Source organism: Antedon bifida, chromosome 9, assembly GCF_963402885.1.
Source record: "Antedon bifida chromosome 9, ecAntBifi1.1, whole genome shotgun sequence".
NCBI lineage: Eukaryota > Metazoa > Echinodermata > Crinoidea > Comatulida > Antedonidae > Antedon > Antedon bifida.
The window spans coordinates 15,853,359-15,875,271 of NC_136234.1; the positions used below are offsets into that span (position 1 = coordinate 15,853,359).

At 35.0% G+C, this 21,913-nt stretch overlaps 2 protein-coding genes across 2 annotated transcripts; both read left to right on the plus strand.

Annotated features, from left to right (window-relative positions):
* Positions 1 to 3,138: 3,138 nt before the first annotated feature.
* LOC144852520 (monocarboxylate transporter 2-like) lies at positions 3,139 to 18,359 on the plus strand. Its single transcript, XM_078710369.1, has 6 exons — positions 3,139 to 3,422; positions 9,241 to 9,537; positions 12,307 to 12,665; positions 14,012 to 14,237; positions 15,205 to 15,348; positions 15,723 to 18,359. Exons 1-6 carry the CDS (start codon positions 3,245 to 3,247, stop codon positions 15,947 to 15,949), a joined length of 1,431 nt encoding a protein of 476 aa, XP_078566495.1. The 5' UTR covers positions 3,139 to 3,244; the 3' UTR covers positions 15,950 to 18,359.
* Positions 18,360 to 19,454: 1,095 nt separating this feature from the next.
* On the plus strand, positions 19,455 to 21,850 carry LOC144851910 (uncharacterized). Its single transcript, XM_078709570.1, has 4 exons — positions 19,455 to 19,759; positions 20,045 to 20,234; positions 20,920 to 21,050; positions 21,324 to 21,850. Exons 1-4 carry the CDS (start codon positions 19,699 to 19,701, stop codon positions 21,506 to 21,508), a joined length of 567 nt encoding a protein of 188 aa, XP_078565696.1. The 5' UTR covers positions 19,455 to 19,698; the 3' UTR covers positions 21,509 to 21,850.
* Positions 21,851 to 21,913: the final 63 nt, after the last annotated feature.

A 21,913-nucleotide genomic window follows, 5' to 3' on the forward strand; every position in this document is an offset into this window, starting at 1 on the left:
TTTATTCTATATAAAAATATAAAAACAAACTCACGGTAAAATTATTTGGGTCTAGCAAAGCAAGTGTATGGAATTGTTTTCTTTTAAAAGAGTGATTAAAGAAAATATGTATTAATGAAATAAATAATTCAACGATTATATAATATATACAGTATTTCATTTAATACTTTTACTACTATTTTTTGTATTTTTACAATGTATAACGTTAAACTGCATATAAACAATGATCCGTGCAAGTTAATTTAACTTCTATTATATTTGCGTTCATATTGTTTAATTTAAAATATTGTCCCTACTTTTGAATTTAATAGACCTACAATTTTGCAGAGAAAAAGTGTGTTATTAATGATCGATTAACTATCGAAATATCGATTCCTGAAAATAAAATAAACAAATATGTATATATAAAATAACAGTTAAAGTGTCTTAATGAAAAAAAAATCTCGAGAGAGAAACATAAAGGCAGAAAGAAGATTAGAATAGATAGTCAAAGGTGATATGTACTGTATTCTCTCATGTCGTGAACTAACTTATAATGTGTATACCGCCCTCTTTGGCTGTAAGTTTGTACTAAGTACATTAATAGAGAAATTCGATCCGGGATAAAAATCGTTTTTAAAGAATGTTCTGTCCTAGAAGCAGCTACTGGACTAGTTTACAATCACATTCTAGACACACCGGCTTTGTTTGTGTCAAAAATTTGACAATATTAAATATGGAGCTAGTTCTGGGGGATGGAGCTAGGTAAATTGTACTCTAAATGTGACCTGGATTGCGCCTGAATTAACTCTGGTCACTGTACTTTTGGAAAATTAAAACAATTAAAAACTTAAGCCGTTTACCGAGGTGTATCCGTAGCCCGGGTGTCGGGGATTAGACTATAGGTTATACCTGTAACAAATTGATGTTGAACAGCATATAACGCACGTTTTAGAAAAACTACACTCAAGTTATTTTTAAAAAGGCCTTAAAAAAAATCTTTAAAAGAGCATTAGGGTTACCCTGTCTGTAATAAGGTATATCCGGGGATTAGCTGTCATATATCAGGGGATTTACCTCGAAGGGTATTAATAGGTAGGCCTGGTCACAGAAGGAAAGTCCTAGTGACTCCCCAATGTTGAGTCACATCTTGTAATAAATTGGAATGCCCCGGATTATTTTTAATCTTAAGCTCTGTCTACTACACTATCAAACTTTATGTGACAAAAAAAATGTGATGTGCCCATATAATAATGGACATGATGATGTCATATCACTACCATATTTGGGCATATCACTACCATAATGTGGGCACATCACACTTTTTTTGTCCCTAGTTTGATAGTGTAGACAGAGCTTTAGAAAGGCTAACCCTGGGCTAACTAATAAAAAATGCGTTATTATAATCACTAGCTGTTTAATTAAACCAGATAAAAGAAAGTTTAAATGCAAATACTAGTTGTACGGCGATAGATATTTCCTCTATCTAAAAGCGGATCGTGTGACGTCACAAATAAATTAATTATATACTGTCTATTAATGAATATTCATATCACGATGTCCTTTGAAGGTTGCGTGTTTGCAACACCTGTCCAGGTACGCACACAATGAATAATTATTATTTACCAAGTTTGTGTTCAATAGTATAGATAATTATACAGGTATTGTGTTCGCGATAAACGTGTTTTGTCATTAATATACGTTGCTTACAACACTTACTAAATACCAGGGACCTAATTAATAAGGTTCATGATGTTCTGTGGTATACACACTATACTCGTGAAAATCTAACCTAATTCCTTCATATTAAAGAATGTCGTTTTTACGTTTTGATAAACATCATACCCGGTTATTACGATTAGGAAGGCGATGAGACGTGGGGAGTGCGGATAATTTTGTTTAAAATGACGTACTGTTTGACAGTGTTTAACCTTTGCAGTTTTTTATAATATTAGAGTAGAACCCCCTTCTTTTCAGGAGACACCCTAAGCGGAACCGTGGGGAGTACGGATAACTTAGATTTTTGTAAGTGTACTGTTTGACAGTGTTGAACCTTTGCGTTGTTTTGATATTACAGTAGAACTCCCTTCTTCATGGGACACCCTGAGGGGACCCTTCGTAAATCGCGTACAGTAGAACTCCCCTATTCAGGGGACACCCTAATTTAAGGAGACACGTTTTGGGTTCCGAATGTGCCCCCCCCCCCCCCGATAGAGGTTCAACTGCACTATAATACTAGTAAAATGCATTGTTGTTGTTTTCAACTACTCTATTTATTTTGTTGTGTTTTGGCAAATGAACTTTGAGTAGATTTATTGACAATAGCCAGGTTTGTGCAGGTTTTCTATCAATCCAGTGTTTTGGACGCATTGTTGTTTTCCCATTTACCTTCTATTCATACGCAGTTATTTATTTTGTTTTATTTGGTCCTAAATGAACTTTAGCAACTGGAGTAGAAGTTGTTGACACTAGCTGGGTCAAGGTCAAGAGTATTGTTCTTTTGCAGCAGCGTTGGTTTTACTAACAAACTTGATCACATGATACTGTACAGTGGAACCCCTCGTTTTGGAAACCCCCCTACTCAGGGGGATACCCATATGTGACACTTCCCTGTGAAACAAACGAGGGGAATTTTGTATGGGTATCCCCGTGGGGTTTCTGTCAGTACATGGAGTAAAGAATTCTTTACTCCATGGTCAGTATGATAACATTTTTTTCGTCGATGAATGAAACATTATATTTTTTTTTGCAAAATGTCATAATTTATATTGTATTGATTTTATGCTGGTCGAATAAAATAAACGAAACGAAATATAACAATAACGCATAGAGTAACATATAGAATTGCGTAATACACATATTATTACATCTTGTTAATCATTGTTTTTACAGTGAATACAAATTTGCATTTATAAAATGTAAGCCTAGTTGTGATAAAGATATCCAATCACATGATCAATTGTTAGTTCTGTTACCATAGTACAAGTGTTGTTAATACGCTGATTTTAAATTTCTCCAGTTATTATTAGCCACTCCCTCAAATTATTGCATAAGCAACTCGTATAGTAACAGGAATCCGGGCATCTGATTGGTCGATGCACGTTCAGTTGGAATATATGGGTTTTCTTTGTGTTTGACAGTCATTTAACCTCTCACACAGCTGATCGTCAATACAGTATAATTGTTTACAAAAATTGCGGAAGGCTTTAAGCCTATATATCATCTATCTTTTGCAAAAAAAACTGTAGAAAATTCATCTTTAGCGATGGAGTCGGACTCGTATACGAAAGAGAATCCATTGAGAGTGAAGAACACAAAAGGTTGGGTAATAACGGCGTGTACATTTCTTATAATTTTACCAGTAACTGGTGTCTTGAGCTGCTATGGTGTTATTCTGGTCGAGTTGCAACATGAGTACAAAGATCTTTCAGATACAAAAGCAGGTTTGTGGAACATTTAATATTCGTGTAGAAGAAAAATATTTTTAATAATATGTTCGCATGCTTCTTCAAAAGACGTTTTTAAATTTTATTTCAATACGGATCTTAGCAGATGTACAGTAATTATTATCAGTCATTTAGTTTTAGGAGGCCTAGAGAATAGTACGACTAATGTGTATATGGTAGGCCTACATGCGATTACACAGTCTTTTGACTGACCACCAGTGGATGGCCATAAATACTCATTCCTCCAGACTATTCCACCATGCTGCTACACCTGTAGGCCTAGATGTCGAAATACAGAAATGCATTGTGCAATCGTGTTCCTTTATGTTCACTACGATAAGCCCACTGATACTGAGAGTACTAATGTCAACAAAATGGGTCTGTTGACATGGAATTCATTATTATATACATTATACCAGACTATTTGGCACCTCAAAAATGTAATTAAACCAATAATAAATTTATACGATGTTAATATTGTTGGTACCCGTTTTTTGGGCATTAATAGCCGCTTTTAGCATAGTAGAGATCATGCTTTCAGGTAATATGGCAATGTTGTCGAATAACGTATTCGTGTCATACTTAATATAGGGCCTATATATACCCAATATTAACTGTAATATCGCAATATACATAGCATTTAAAAAGACTACTTTACAATGTGATTTTTTTCGTGAAATAATACTGATGCATGAGAGATATTATTTAGTTAAAATATATTATTAATATTATATTATTATATATTAATAATATATTATTATTCCATGCTCCATAATAGTATTCTATGTTTCTTCGTGTTAATGGACTTCCTTCGTACTAGTCTTCATTCCTTATACAGTACAGTACGTATTAAGTACGTAGGAAAACAATTCGATACGAAGTGAATTATAGTTGCACAATATTCTCTAGTTTATTTGTTGTTTTTTCTGATCAACGAGCCTTTGTTCAATATTTATGTATGGTCCAATTCAGTATATGCTGGATTAAATTTCTATTAAACTCTCCTATTCTTTTTCTTACATTTTCTTAAATTAGTAAAATGGCACTGTAGCTCAGCCTGCTTACCAATCCCAAGGTCTTTGGTTCAAAGCCTCTATTCTATTCTATTCTATTCTATTCATAGCAACAGGATAATCTGTGGCTCAAGCACTGTCTACACTATCAAACTAGTTTGACAAAAAGTGTGATGTGCCCAAATATGGTAGTGATAATATTTCCAAAGTTGATGTTGATATGACATGATCGTGTCCATATATGGGCACATCACATTTTGGGTCACATAACGTTTAATAGTGTAGACAAAGCTTTAAAACGTTAATTTTTTGTTTGTTAATCAATTAATGTCCCCATCCTGTAATTGGCAAGGTATGAACGTACAGATAAAAGATGTAATGTGTTGTGGTTACATGGTGCTGTGAATTCTTAATTAAATAACTAGGTAGACCTAATAATAGGAACACGAAACAATTTGATTTGTAAAATTTGGAGAAAAAAAAAGATATCTGGTAAAAAATTGAGGTAAACTCCATTGGTTATTATGAATATTAAACAAAAAAATCCCCTCTAAATACTGAATATTGACCAATCAGTGTTCCGATTGTTATCACGTTATTTTTTATCATATTGTGCATAAATTATGAATGACCTTCTGAATGGCCTTACTGATTTGGTTAACAAATGAGCAAAGTTGCAAATACCGTTAATTCCATAATAAACCCATTTTAATTACCTGTGAATGGTGATGAATTTACGGCTTAGTTATATAGATGGTCATATCTACGAAGATTCCTTTTTTATTCAACGTTTAAATTAATAATTTCACTCTTTCTTTTCGTTTGTAGAAATTAAAATATTTAATAGGCCTATACATTCCAATATTTTAGACGATTAAATTCAATGTTGGCTATACTATGAAACTGAAGGAAGGATAGATCGGAGTGAAAAAAACAAAAAAAAATGGCAACAAAAATGAACAAAAAGAACATTTTTTCCATTAAAAATAATAAGTAGGCCTAATTTACAAGCATTCCTACAGAGTAATTAAAGAAGGAAGAAAAATTTATAAATTATTTCCATTTCATACATTAATATTTAAATGTAGGCCTAATAACATTTGAGAAAAATAACATGTGATGCAGAAAGTAACACTAAACAGTGTGAAACAACGTGACGAGTATGTTGTTATCACACGATACCTTTCAGGTGAAATGTCACCTTTCGGTTTAAAAGTTACCTAACAAATATTATTTATTGCCCAATAGGGAAATCCTACTTAGCACAATCAACTGTAAACACACTGCTATTAATATCATTTCACTTCCAACCAAACTTTTTTTTGGACTTTTTTTGGAACATGGTAGTAATATTTTTCCAATAAATATGTTCAGTCCAAAATAAAATTATTTATTTCTCCTGCTGTGGGAAATCTATCTATACAGAAGGTTAAATCCAACTTTAACCTTCGACACCTTCGGAGACCCCACACAAATATGAGTGACCCTCGAATAGGGGTGTCCCCTGATGTAGGCCTAAGTGTCCCCTGAAAAGCGGTGTCCGGTTGGCTGTAGTGGCGGGCTGTTAGTGTTGAAAAAAGATGTTCACGGGAAAGTGTCACAAAGGTTTATACGGGGTGTTATCATATTGTTAAAAGACAACATAACATAAGTATTTTACCAGAGACTTTATAGTGAGGAAACATTAAGAAATAGAATCCTGTATGTAGGTCGCATAGGATAATTCCATTGGCCTTTGAAGCCAGCACAATGTAACGCGTTTTATCGGAATTTAATCCCATCACTGATCCAGGATTATGACAAGCAAAAATGTCTTCAGAAATCACAGGGTCTAGAATCGAATACCGTACAACAATTCCGAGATTGCTTGTTTTGTTAGTGCTTTAAAAACGGAATGGTTTGGTTCCCACGCGATGAACGTAAGCGCCGTGCAAGTCATTTAACCAATCACGAGTGGATGCTGTTCCACCGTGTCGTGATTGGTCAAATTACTTGCGTTGCGCTTACGTCTCATTGTGCTGCGTCCAAGTTGAGAACCACTCTGAAATGACCACCACGCATGGGACCAGATTTATCTTTTTAGAGAGCGCTTAAAAAAGGTTAAACAAAACGTCGCCCGGTTGTCGCCGAAACTATCTAGAGATCCATTCAAATAGACACTTTACGATTGTAGGCCTACAGATACTGTCAACAAATACGATTTTGGTTGGATAACTATTATGTGCCTACTATATAAACAAAGAAAAGTATCTTTAAAAGATCTGAACCATCTTGAAATCAAAAATAAAATTATTGAATATATAAAAAATTGAAACTATAGTGGAAATAGGTAGCACACACGACAGAACTTTAACAGAATATAATACGACATTTAAAATGTAAACAATGTAACAATGATTGAGAGGTTTACCAGCAGTCAACCGTATTATTATTCCCCATGTGTCTATCACGAAAGATGTTCGTGGGCTTACACATAATACCGGAATGTATAAAATATTGTATATCATAAATCGGTGGCTCAATACAATGCTGTACATACACAGTTGACCTGCTGTTGACCTGGTAAGTTTCTAGATGATGCAATTCTACTACAAAGGAGACCGCCATCACGAGAGATTAAAGAATTATGGATTTTAAAATTGGTATGGTAAAATAAAAAAAGTAGTGTGTCCTAAACAATTCGCTATTCATGGTGACAAGCCGGTTTACATACACCACTCCTTATGATTACAAGATTGGGTAGTCGTAGGCCTACATTAGTACAGTACTTAAAGAAGCTCACTTCATGATCTCATACATTACGTCATAAGATCCCAAATCATGCCACTGTGATAATCAATAATGTACAAAACACACAAACACACACAAATATTGACATCTGGTTTTATAAAGTTGTTACGCAACAGAAAATGTTATTTGGAAGTCTAACCGCAGCAGCCAGTAAAGCACATATTTCATAATACCATGGATGTTAGATGATAGCATATCTTCTCATGTTTAGTTTAATTCAAATCCCAGCTAAAAATTGGTGACATGTAATTTGACCAACCACAAGCAATGGATTATTCGAATTTTTGCTTGTCATTGGTCAATTCGCTTGCCTATTCTAACTTATGTGAAGATATAATATTATGTAATGGTCCATGTTGGAATCTAGTGGGTTTTTTTTGTCTTTATAATATAGTGAATGAATTGTTTGTTATGTGTGAACAACACATGCATTACGTATCAATCGTTCTCCTGTTTTTAAGGAACAAATATTTTCAACAAATCCGGAAAACGGATAAAACGCGAGAGCAATCAACTGTGTACGCAAATTATGTCAGAAAATCCAAGGTCATTAAATTAAATTGTTTTGTTTTGGTAGTACAACAATTATATTGCTACTGTTCTAAACTATGGAACGCCCAAAGCACGAAAAGCTTCGGCGCATTTGAGTTTGCCAAGCTGGAATCTGACCTATCGTCTTGACGTAGGAATAATTAAATGTATTAGGTACGACATACGTATTTTTATTTTTCAAGTACACTACTGCCACTTTGACCATTCCGATATGGACTGGCCAAAATCCATGGCAAGTAGCGAAATGGCAACATTAACGGTGTCTCTCTAACTCCATGCTCTACTCGTAATTAAGTGGCAAGTTGGTGGCTAGTTTTGTCCTCCTTGGAATTCCATACATTTTCCATTCTGGATATACTGTACACAATAGCAGTCATGAATTATTTCCCGGAAGAATTCGATTTCTGAAAACTTAATCAATCGTTTATTTCCTTAATAAGCTATACTAGTGACAAGTTGGAAGGCCTATTGTTTAGAGTAGGCACGATGACAGCCATATGATGTAATACGCCATGTCAACGGACGTCACTGAGGAAGCCTAGACGTTTTCCATCCGTCCAAGGTTTCTAAATGTTTTGACAACACTAGGGTTAATGACACTTTTCAAATTGCGTTCACACTGAGTGCGGATCGTGTGAACCTAACCTTAAGTTGAATGCGTGCGTCTGCGCTAACCCAATCGAATTGACTCGCACAGTGCAGTTTGCTACAATTAAGGCAAGATTGTGCATAGCGTCTTTCTTTTAATTTATGTGTAGAGAAATGACATGTGCAGCGCAATTAGTACGTACATTGTTGTACTATTAAGTCAAATTTAATCGATTTATTTCACTAATGATAATATAGTTGTATTTATTAATATTATACGCCTTAATTATCTGTCAACTATTATGACGCAGGATTAGGGCTCTAACAGCAGCCACAGAATACAGTAGTACAATATTAAGCTACTATTTATTTGTATAGGCCTACTAATGCATGGGACTACAGGTTTAACAACAAGAAGGCACTGACATCTCGTATACTAAGAGTCTTTAACTAAATTTTAAAAGTATTCATGTATTTATTTAACGTAGTTTATTTTAATACATCATGTCTTAATGTTTCTTAAATGTTATGGAGTGTACCGGTAATTTTTTGTTATAGGACCCCAACGGAAATAAACCGTAAGGTTTTATTGGGTCATCCTGAGCTTTTTTTTTTACTTTTAAGTTTTTATTACAACCGTCCATTTGTATTGTTAATCATGTGCTCGAATAAAATTGAATTGAATTGGCAGATCTTAAACTAAAGTCTTCTGCAAGACTTGAACCAAAGTCTTTGGCATGTCTTCTAAAGTTTTCTCTAGCGTCAAAATCAGTATGATAGTTACCATATATATATATAATTAATTTTAAAAAGATAGGTATATTTGCCTTAATATTTTTTTAATATTTCTCCTTTTTTTTCTATCTTCACAGGATGGATCGGCTCCTTGGCATTCGGTATTATGTTTGCGTCATCTCCACTATCAACAGGTCTTTTCAAACGTTATAGCCACAGATTAGTAGCGATCATTGGTGTGTTGATGTGTTGTGCCGGTTTGGTAGCATCGTCGTTTGCCTACTCAGTAAATTTCCTCTTCTTCTCGTATAGTCTTGTTTTTGGAATCGGCAGCAACTTTGTCGACAATACATCTTTGCATTTGATTGGGGTGCATTTTCCAAGGAAAAACAGCGCTAGAGCGACCTGTTTTGCTACATTGGGATGGAGTGTAGGTGGGTACTTGGTTTGTTGATTAACCTAAATATTAGAAATTGTTATGACGTACGTGGGAGGCTTGTGCACACTGAAACCATCACTCGTTTTGGTTTTCTGTGAGCCTAACCCACATTTATTGTCTTATTGTTCCAATAATTTATTTATCCATGTTTTCACAAACAAATCCTCTTTTTTTTCAAATTTATAAAATAATAATATTTTATCTTTTTCCATTTTGGTAACGTTCACTACGTGGTTTTTCCCACTAGAGGACGTTTTGCAAGGACGTACGGGCAACGAAAGTAATTTGACCAATCGCATGAAACAGTTCGGATAGTCCTTCGCTTCTGATTGGTCAAGTTGCCTGCGTTGCGTCCTAGTAGGAAAACAAACTTAACGAATACTGTCCTCTCATGAACCTGCGTGGCGATATCGTTACACTTTGTATTAAAATGATTGCTTTGCTAGTGAATAATAGACAGTATTTCTGAGTTCTTTGTTGATTACGTCATTATCGATAACTTTATTTATCATATTGAGGGGGAATGGATAAGAATTTGGGTGACCTATTAAACTTTCGCTGAGTAATTATAACGCTACAATATTACCAAATCCTGTATGATGGTACAGGCTATCTGCAGCTGTCATTAGGTACATCTTAACTGACTATCGCCAGTCAGGTGTATACGTTTAATACATGTTATCTCTTTTGCGATAGTCGGGTTAAGATGGACCTAACGACAGCTGTAGAAGCGGGTGGCACTGGTACAGTGTCTGTGAGAACCTCGGTTTACGTATACACCTCAACAACAGTTTGTTGATTATATTTCTGTTTGTCTTTACTGTACTATACGTTTAGTCATTATTTTAACACAATGATGATACCCTTTGAATTCATTAATAGTAGAGTTGCATATACCAGTGAAATGTATAGGCCTACTCTCTATTCGGGTCAGAGGTTGATGACAAAGAGATTAGTGTTCAATGTTTGCCTTGACCGGAGTAATGCTATGTTTAATATTATTTACATTTGCAATAGTGGAAAACACGCCATGCCCGCTTGAGTCTCGTGACCCATTTAAAAAAGAAAGGTTTCTCTACAATACGGTATTAATAGGCAATTTGTATAAAGTTACAGTATTACGTAACACGCATTAGCTGCTTCTGGTCTCTGGCAAGTCAATAAACAAGAAAAGCAAAAGCTGTAGCGATATTATCAACTTTTGAACGCGCGCGTACATTCTTTGAGTAAACTTTACAGTGGTCACCTCTTTGTCCTGGACCTAGTGCTGCCCTGGTTCTTTCCTCGTAGAATCAGAAACGTTAATTAATCAACACAAACAAACTATTCTACAAGTTGTTAAGATAAACATATCCAGCTTATTCGGTACGTAAATTTTTCCTCGTACGTATAATAAAAGATTACATTTAAAGGAAATATTTGCATACAATACCCTGTAAAGCAGTCACTGACCTTTAACAACTTATCAATCGTCGGCAACCAGCGGGCGTCATCGCTATCTGTGAACTCATTCAATATCGTCAGCATTATTTTTTCACACACCTGTAATATAGTGTAATGACATAATATTGCGAAACCGAAAGAAATAAACAATATTAATATAGTTTATACGCGTAATGATTTCGCACATAGTTATAGGAATGTGTGAAATGAATTAAGTGACGACAACGAAATCAAGATTTCACAATAATCGGCTACAATCACATTGCTAAAACGTGATACGCCAAACGATATTTTATAATGAAATAATCGGTGAATAGGCCAATGTTATTTACATTTTCGTTAGGTACCGTACATCTTGACCGACTATCGCAAGTCATATAGAAGTCACGTGTATAAGTTTAATACTTGCAAGGCGATAGTCGGTTAAGATGTATCTTAACGACAGCTGCAGTAAGTATTAAAAAAATAATGAACTAATCGGTGAATAGGCCAATGTTATTTACATTTCTTTACTACTTGATTACACATTAATACTATAACATTATTAAACCAGACATTAACTCCCAGCTTCATTAACATATGATTCCTGTGAGGTTTTCGTGGTCGCGACGTTTAGGTGAGACGTGAGATCGCTTCCCCTCGATTTCAATTTACATCGATGACTCGTCATATAAAGTAGACATACGAATATTATAATTAAAAACAATACCGTATAAACGGGAACATTTTGCCGCCTTCTTGTTTTCACGTGAGCAGGTGTGTTTATTTATTCATAAGCAATAATTTCTTAATTAAAAGTATACAGAATACAGTACGACCTTAGTGTGACCTTCAGCCTCTCTTATGTCATAATGATGTCGTTGTCCTAAGTCACTGACGAAATGAGCAAGTGCGCGCGACACGACAAGCAGAGGCGCGCGAGCTTTTACAATCAAATTTCGATCAAACTTTAAGCTCTGTCTACACTATAAAAATTTATGTGACAAAATGCGATGTGCTTATATATGGAACTACCTATTTGGGCACATCACATTTTTTTGTCAAACTAGTTTGATAGTGTAGTCAGAGCTTTACACACAATCGATTTTATTTTTTTAAAAAGTCTTAAAAGGTATAATATATTGTGATTAATATAAAGGTCCTTTATTGATATTTATTATTAGATATTTTTACGTATGCACCTCCTCCAAATGTCTAAATTCGTGTCTGCTGTTCCTCCCTGGTTGTTCTGACTAACTCTATGTTTTTGCAAACAGACTTTATGTGAGTAGGCCTACGACATATTTTACACAGTATTAATAATTTACCATTTTTGTTTCAGGTGCTCTTTCTATGAACCCATTGGCTGAAATTCTTTGCTCAAAATATGGATGGCGTTGGACATGGCGAATATTTGCCGCGTTTACCTTTGTGGTTGGAATTTTGGTTGTAGCGTTCGAACCAAGGACTGCTCATGGATTTTCCGCGCTGGACGATGACTGTAAAAAACCTGAAACGGAAATTATGGTTGTATCGACAGATGAGAAGAAGCGATCGTTGGCGCGAAAACCAAATCACCAACAGACGACAACCGAGTATATTAAGACATTTATGAAAGCCCTCCAAGCGCCTGGCATCATTTTGTGGTTCATGGGCAACATCTTTTTAAATCTTTCGCTCATCTTTCCTTTTGTTAATATGGTATGTATATTTATTGATTAAAATTCGTTCTATTTTTTTTATTTCTCAAATTGCCAAGGATAACCACAAGTGAATTCATTTACTATCCTTCTCAATCCCGTTCACAATACAAACATTATACACAAGATGCTCTATATAAACAAAGACTTATTACAAGTCTTTGGGAGTGGAGTTGTCATGAGAAAAAATCCTGAAATCCTGACATTATGATATGACAGGACTTGAACTCAGGACCCTCGGATTGGTAGCCAAACATTATAACCACCAAGCCATGCAACTCCACTCCACTTCTATATATCCCTATTTATTTTGAATTTTAAATTATGTCTACAGTTCAGAAATGAGTGGCATATTGAATAATTGATTCTTGTTTTATAAAATAAGTAATTAATTGGTCAGTTATGTTACGAAATTGACTGCCTGAAACTATTAAATGTAATGTTTTACCACACAAGAAAGGGGAAACAAAATCGTCATGGATAATTTATGCTAAACACAATGAAATTGGGACAACCCCGCAAAGACAAAAGAAAATCAACTTTCCAAAATTCAAACACACAAGGACCGACTGACAAGCAGACAGAAACTGTATCCACCGATAATTGACAGAATGCCAAACATTGTTGTACCGGTAGTGATGTAACGCACATTCAGGAATCTATTTATTATCGCATTGTGGTTAATTAAACTTGTTAATTAGGAAATAATTAATCATATAAGCTTATATTGCTTTGTTTGATTATTGAGTTAACATGCATTTATGCGAAATTCCTTTTTGTAGTATCACAGAATGTTGGAACAGAATACAACGTATTGTCTGAAATCAGGCTATGTGTAACTATTTGCCAAGTGACCGTGTCCCTATTGCCAAATTCCCTTAAAAAGAACAACGTACAAATTAACTTAATTTGTATGCCTAACACTATTTTAAACACTTCCTCCAAAGTGTCAACAATTTCGAAATGTGTATTGAAATTGTTACCTGAATTAATCTCATCAGCCAGACTTTTAACTGTCTGGAATTTTGAAATTCATAATTTTGAATAATAAAAGAGAATTTTAAATAGATTTTACTTCTTTTCTTTGTGGTAATCGGTGGAATTACGGTAGTCAAATCGGTATAGAATTATAAAATCTCCGACGTAGCAAAATTGCAATTCAAGTAAAGTCTGAAAATAAAATGTTTTACAATAATTATATTATATGTATTACTAAATATCCTATGATACTTCGGAGATAGATACATACAGTACTGAGAATCGGCTGTATATTCAGTGCTATGTATGACGTGAAATGTATAATATAGGCCTAGTTCACCAAATGAATATAGTGTTATTTTCTTACAGATGAAATTCATGACTACCAGTGGTATCTCAAAGGCTAATGCTGCAATGGTGCTCCTAGTCGTTGGCGTAGGAGACTTTATTGGCCGATTTCTCAGTACTGTATTTGGAGATCACATTTGGTTCCCGTCAATCTACATCTATCCTATTTTTTCAGTAATCATGGCGGGTATAACGTGTAGTCTAGTTTTTGCAAATACATACGCTCACCTCATAGTTTATGCAATAGGTAAGTATTTTTGTATTTTTTTTTCACTTTTAATAAATTAATGGGTCATACCGGTAATGGGCTTTGAGGCTGTTTTTACCGCCAACAATATACCGCGGTAAAAAACGGTATTTTATAAAATAAGGTACGGTTTTTTTTGTGTTAGCGGTTTCTCAAAGATACCGTGTTAAAATACCATATTTTATAGGCCTACTCTGGATCGTTCGTCGATATGATACGGTCTTTGTCAATAGATATCGCATATTTTCATTTTTAAAATAGCCTATTTGTAATATATCGTTTAAAATCTGACGGAAATAATAAATTATTGTTCACCTACACAATGTCAATATATTACAACTCTTTAATTTTCACTTTTGAAGATGATAAATTATCAATAAAGTTCCGTTACTTGCAAAGTCCAGTATTTTATCTGACAATGTTATCATTAATAAAACGCACATGTTATCACAATGAATACGCTCATTCAACCTATGATTTGAATCCTTATCGTTAATTACTTAACCCTCCTCGAATACACCCCATATCTTTGATTGACGAAAGGGCTGACAGATAAATGAAAAACGTTATTATCACATTTGATTGGATTTTCAATGGTTTGTTTGTTAACTTTTGTAAAACTAGGTTCATCATCAAAATACTCATGTTTATTTTGTGTATGACTAACCACTTATAAGTTTATACTTCAAACAAACCGTGCTGTTTATCGGGTCATGAGGTGGGCGCAGACAAAGGGTTATATAACATTATTGATGTTTCAAGTTAATGTTTACCTTGCTCAAACAATGAAACAGGGTACATTAATGGATTTAGCAAGTCATTGCGTAATTTGTATCTGTATAATACTGTATTAGTATTCCAGAGGGCGTTTCGATTTTTTTTTCTGTTTTTAGCTCGCTCAAGTAGTATACGTATGAAACGTCATGTGTGCCACTTAATTTTTAATTTTTTTACAAATTTATTATAGTTATCGGAACATGTACGGGAATTGTAAATAGTATGCTGTTTAAAGCCACGATGGACTTGTTCGGCAGTAAAATTTTAGCAGAGTCTTGGACGATATCCTTACTGGCTGCTGGTATTGGTGTTATGGTTGGCCCAACTGTAGCAGGTAAGATATACATTCGATACGCGTGTGTAAGAGCTAAAGCTTGGTTTCCACTAGGGCGCAAACGCAATGACCTATTTTAACGTAAGCGATTTAACCAATGACAAAAAGTGAGAGTTCGGATAACACATCGCTTGTGATTGTTTAAATTTCTTGCGGCGCGCTTACGTCCTAGTGGGAACCAAGCCTTATGGGAACCAAGCTTAAGAACCCGGAATGGTTATGTGGGTGGGAAGTTGTATCGCCAGATACAGCTAGACTCGTTTCTAGAGGACTTGCGATAGTCGGCTAGACTCTATCTAGTGACAGCTGGATATCTGTTGCTCTATCTACTATTGATTATTTACGTTGTTATATTATTGTCTTATCTTCTATAGGTCTCTCCTACGATATTACTGGCAAGTTCAATATCGCTTTCTTCATCAGCACCGGATTTTTCTTGACGGCCTTAGTACTAACGTTAGCGATTCCGTATTGCCAAAGGAAGGCTGACTGGCGACCTGAACCGATGAAGAAAAACGAACACGTCATTCAGGAAACTGTCGGTATTTTTGCAACGCCAAAAGACGAAGAGCTCGTGGATCATTACGTAACTGCAGTATGAATTAATCAAACGCCAAATAATTGATACGATATAATTGCCATTATTTTTACGTAAATAAGATGAAAAACATATAAGTAACGTTACGTTAATCAAACATTTAAAACAAATTTTATCGTCGATTTTTATAAATGACGGCAGATTGTTTTACGCGTCGTAAATGATGAAATACGTGAATACAATGAATCTGATGTATGGTCTATAGGCCTAAACACGCCGGCGGTTTAGGATGTTTGAAGACCAAAGAAAAACAACAGTACAAAGATTTTACAAAGCTGCAGAATATCAACGTGTATTTTGTATAGAATTATTTGTTTTAATGTAATAATAATTACAATTATACAACCAGTGACATTGGCTATTTTAGTAAATACAATGTTTTACTCATAGAAAGGCATATTACGTTTTTACGCGCACTCCTCATTGTAGTGATACCGATACAATTACGTTTAGTTCAGCGTAATTTATTGTTTGCGTTTAACGTTAATACGGCTAGCCTAGTAAGATACAAATAAGTTACCATGTGGTGTAATTACTACGGAAAATAATTGATACTTTCAACGTGCACTTTATTAATTACAATTTGTGCACGTTATGTATAATAGCTCTGTAATATAATATTTGTTTATAACCTATTTACTAAAGTATATTTGTCTCGGAAGTTTTTTTTATGTTTATCTAAGATCATTATATTTCTACACCTGCGATTTGAATTCCGATGCTTTTACATTCAGTAGAATAGAAAACGCGTCAAAACATTCATAAACGCGTTTTATAATAGGTATCGTATTTTAAGAAAAACGCTTAATACTGTAGGATAGTTTTATAATGTATATATAACTATGTTCATACGAGCTTGATATTTTTTATCTGAAACATTATTGATAAGTGTCAAAATTGTCTCAACTCCTGATGTGTCGTAAAGAGCCGCCAAGCAATATCATGTAAATACATCACGAAGAGCGTGTTTTCAAATAAGAATGCGTTACATTACAATTAAATAATTGTATATTACAACAAATTTAACCTATTAGACACCAGTTTATATTTATATTAAGTATTTTATCATTTTTCATGTAGTCTATTGTAATTAAATAACGTTTAAAACATTAGATAGAAAGTAAGACGGATTTATAATACATACAACGCGACTACATTTATACTTTATCGTCATGACGTCATGAATACCGGCGCTTTAGTGTGTACGTGTATATTATCGTCAGTGACGTAATAAGTAGACGTAAAAGTGACGGTAGCGTACACAAGTTGTGTTCTTATCAACAGCCCACGTCAAATTTGTGTCAGTGACGTTATGGGCCAACAGGTCAGTACATAAGATAAGAGGTTGATAGGGAATAATAAGGTGTGCAATTTGTCAATAGAATGTAGGAATGTAGGATTTTGATATTTAAATTAGTTTAATGCATGCTAGGCCCTACATTAAGGTACTATCTGCACACGTTCAAACATTTTTTCACCTGCCAAATCAAGCCGGAGAGAGTAAAACTAATTTTCGAAATATAGGCCTAGTCCTACTAATAGAGATACATGTAGTTTAGTGATAAGCAAAACTTTTAAGGAATGAGGGGGCGATATGAGTATATCCCAGCAGGATTGAAACTGTTTGTCATTGTGTTTTTCAAACCATATCTTTGTAGAATTAGGCTTAGACATGTATTGCTTTTTATACAACTCATTAAATGATATGTACTTTACGCATGTACGCGCACAAATACTATTATTACGTAATCAGGTAATTTAGAACAGTAATAATTATTTAATTGTTTTAATTATTGTCCTATCCTTGAAGTTCCCGATTCTGTGTACTGTATCTATAATTTGTACAGTGTCATAAGCAAATGATGTGATATAGTATCACATGTGAGGCCTGCATACCTATAACAATACGCCACGTGTGATATAATAATGTATTACAGAACATGTCTATGATGGACATAATAGTGTCATATGCGATATACTAGAATCGGGTGATGTTATACAGATAATAATTACCTGTTTATTGTTCATTTCTATTGCGTTTTTATCTATCTGATAACAATTGTTCCCCTGTTTCATAAAGTTCGCATGCAATGTTTGCCCAATGTACACCATTTCGATGGGTATGTCAATATTTTTTACTGCTGAGAGAGGCACCGGACTTTGAGTCCAAAGGCCATGTCAGTAAATACCACTTAATATTATACGTGACCCAAAAGGCAGAGAAAACAGCCAGAAAGGCCATACCGTCCTTTAGTTGGTACAGGCCTAGCCTTAACCAAACGCTAATTGCCACAAATATTAGTACTATTAACTGACGAACGGGTTAATGCCGTTTGTTAGGACCAAAATATTCAATCACGAGTTCAAATCTCGTACTGCTATATTCTATATTTTTCAATTTGATTAAAAATTAAAATTGAATGAATTGTGTGATATACTTTTTATTTATTTCTCTGACTTAAATATTGATTGATTAATATTTGCACGTAAATGATCGAATACGCGCCCAAAACAGGATAGGTCAATTATGTAGTAGTAGTAGTACTGTAATTGTTGGAAGTCACGTGGGTTGGTTGTACAGTGGGCGGGGGAAAATTACACTATATATAAATTATAACGAAGAAGATGATAGTAATGATAATTATGATAATACACCAATTCGAGTAAATTGATAACAAACTTCAAATAATTAATGTCATTTTGTTTTTTTTAAAAGGACAACCATAATTAGGCCTAATATTTCAGAAATTGAAATAGAGCCCTCAACGATCAGTTTTGCCAAACTTATTTCAACAGAGAGGGAGCAACAGCGGTTACGAATTATATTTTGCATATTTTTTAGACATCGGTTGATTTAGTTTCGATTCGTTAGTAGTTCGGTCATTGAGAAATCTTTTATCCGGTTTGTTAGAATCTTTGTATTATAGGCCGGTCGTTTGGTACTATACTAATCTTAGTTTCTTAACGTATGCCACTAACGAAATCGAGAGACAACAATGGATATAAGATGTAAAAATGACTCGAGCAAATTAGGTCTCCAAGAAACACCATAATGATTCCAAAGGGTCTTTCACACGTGTTCCTGCACGATTCCGGCGCCAGCAAATCAAGCGTCAATGTTTCGTTTTCACGACACTCCACGCGTCTATGTGCCGATCGATATGTAAAACTGAGAAAGATGTACTATATATCTATATAGGCATCCTGTCAAAGAAAAGGGAAGTTTCTCGAATGCGTAACCCTTTTTTCTAGGCATAAGGCTATAGCTAATCCCCCCCCCCCCCAAAACGTCATTCTAAAATTTAAAATAAAATCAATTTCAGGTCCATTTTATATAGAGTATGATATATTATCGGCCTAGGCCCTAACATTAGACCACATTAGAAGGAAACGCTGAAAAAAACAAATTAGAACCTTTGTTGTTGAATATGAACAACACAAACTGTTGTTGTTCACATCATGGAGGAAATATAAATTCGAACGTTTCCTCTAATGATCATCACAAGACAGTACAAATGAGGTTTACAATTCATGTCGATTGCGATTTACCTATGAATGGTCTTCGTACTTATTATTGATTATTTCATTGTATTTTCTTCCTCTTCTGATAGTCAAGGTGATGGTTTTATTGTGAGCCTCGAAACTACGCGAATAAAAGAAGCTTTTCTTGTAGTCGAGTTAGAGAGGCGAAGTGGTTTATTTTAGGCCTAGAACTATAAATTGATTGAAATATCTTACTAATTTTCTTAGCTATGGCGTTAAGCTGTGATGTAGAGTTGTCACTGTTCTTCGTTATATTTTGTCTATGTTGCGGTGAGTTATTGTGTTTTATTTTATTGCTTGTGTTTTACATTTAAAAATACTTCTTCCATATTGCTTAAGTCTGCTAGTTAGTAACATCCATAATGTTATTGATGTTGCACCCACAATGATGGATTGAGAAATGATAGAGTAACAAGAACTTACCTTTTACTATACTTGGGAAGAAATAGGCCCGTTCAGATTAATTGTTTCTACCCACCAAAGAGCGATACCTGTGCCCATAAAATCGACTTACCAGGGTAAATAACTAAGCCTAAACGTGACTTTGTTTTACAGCTCCGTGTATGTGTGATTATTGTGATCAATACTATGATTCGTATGCGGCAACGAATTGGGGATTCAGTTGCCCTCGATTGCTCAGCGATGGACCAGATGACGTCCATTGCTGTGGATCAGCGTCAACCGGGAAATACTGCTGCAATAAGCAAGAAAAGGAGGATTGGTTAAATACAAATGATGACCATGGGTACGTTAGGTCATAGATGATGGTAGTGGTGTTGACCATGGTACGTTAGGTCATAGATGATGGTAGTGGTGTTGACCATGGTACGTTAGGTCATAGATGATGGTAGTGGTGTTGACCATGGTACGTTAGGTCATAGATGATGGTAGTGGTGTTGAACATGGTACGTTAGGTCATAGATGATGGTAGTGGTGTTGACCATGGTACGTTAGGTCATAGATGATAGTAGTGTTGTCGATGATGGTGACGTTGACAAGAGGATTGGGCAAGTACCAATAATGACCATGGTTAGGTCATAGATGATGGTGTTGTCGACGATGATGGTGTTGTCGACGATGATGGTGTTGTCGATGATGGTGATGTTGACAGAAGGATTTGTCAACCACCAATGATTACTATGGGTACGTTAGGTCATGGATGATGGTGGTGGTGTCGATGATGTTGATGTTGACAGAAGGATTGGTCAACCACCAATGATGACTATGGGTACGTTAGGTCATGGATGATGGTGGTGGTGTCGATGGTGGTGACGTTGACAGAAGGATTGGTCAACCACCAATGATGACTAGGGTACGTTAGTTAGATGGTGGTGGTGGTGGATGAACTGAGGATTACATTGGTCATTTTTGTATACTTAGCCCATGTAAAGGAATCGTGCAATAGCCAAACTATTTAATGATTCTTTCAGTATCAATAGCTTGGTAGCAGTGGTAATTGCTTTTGTAGTAATAGTTACGATCTTCCTGTTCTTTACTGCTGTTGCGTGGTTTGCCATGCATGATTCTAGTAAACAGACATCTTCAAGAAGACATGCTATAGGTACGTAAGATGAACGGACATTTGTTATTTTTCTTTTAAATATTAAACACTTTATTGATTGATCGGTGACGTCACAAACACACACGATTATCGTCTAATTGTGTCTGGTAAAATACCCACGGAATATTTATATTAATAAACATCATTTTTGTGCAATTTGATGTATTTTCTTTTAGTTTTATTGTCTTAATTAGACAAAATGAATTTCCATTTTAAGTGGACCAATACAATTTCTTGAATCTTGAAGCTTTAATGGTTTTTTTTCCTGTGTAGAAGCTAGAGTTAATCCGACGGCAAGCACGCAGATTATATCTCCACCGCCATACCACATAGCAGCAGCACCATTGCCGTCCTACACAGAATTATATCATGACTCTGGGAATGGCAGATGTTTGAACACTGTGTCAGGACAGTTGCTGGAACCATTTACCACCCAACCAGTATTAAATGAAAAGTAAATGTGTCCTGTAGCCTCTTACACCACCTGGGATACTGGCCGTCACGTGGTTGTAGCCTTCATCTGCGATGCTGCATAGTTAATGAAAGTTTTACATTTCAAAGAATAGTACAATTAATATAGTTTTATACAGGCACGTTCCAAACGATGAGATATTCAGTTGTATATGCCCAATATAATTGGTGACTTCACGAAGGAATATTAAAATCTCGAGTTATCTTCATCTTCAACATGGGCCGCAATATTAAACAGCACGCCCTCTATCGCTAACTGAATCTTGCCGACTATTTCTGCTGAACCGCTTCAAATAATTGATACGGTATTATTAAGGCCAATTTACACAGACGAGCGGTAACGGTTGCTCCGAAACTTTTGTGTTTTAGAGCCATTGCTTGCTTTATTTATA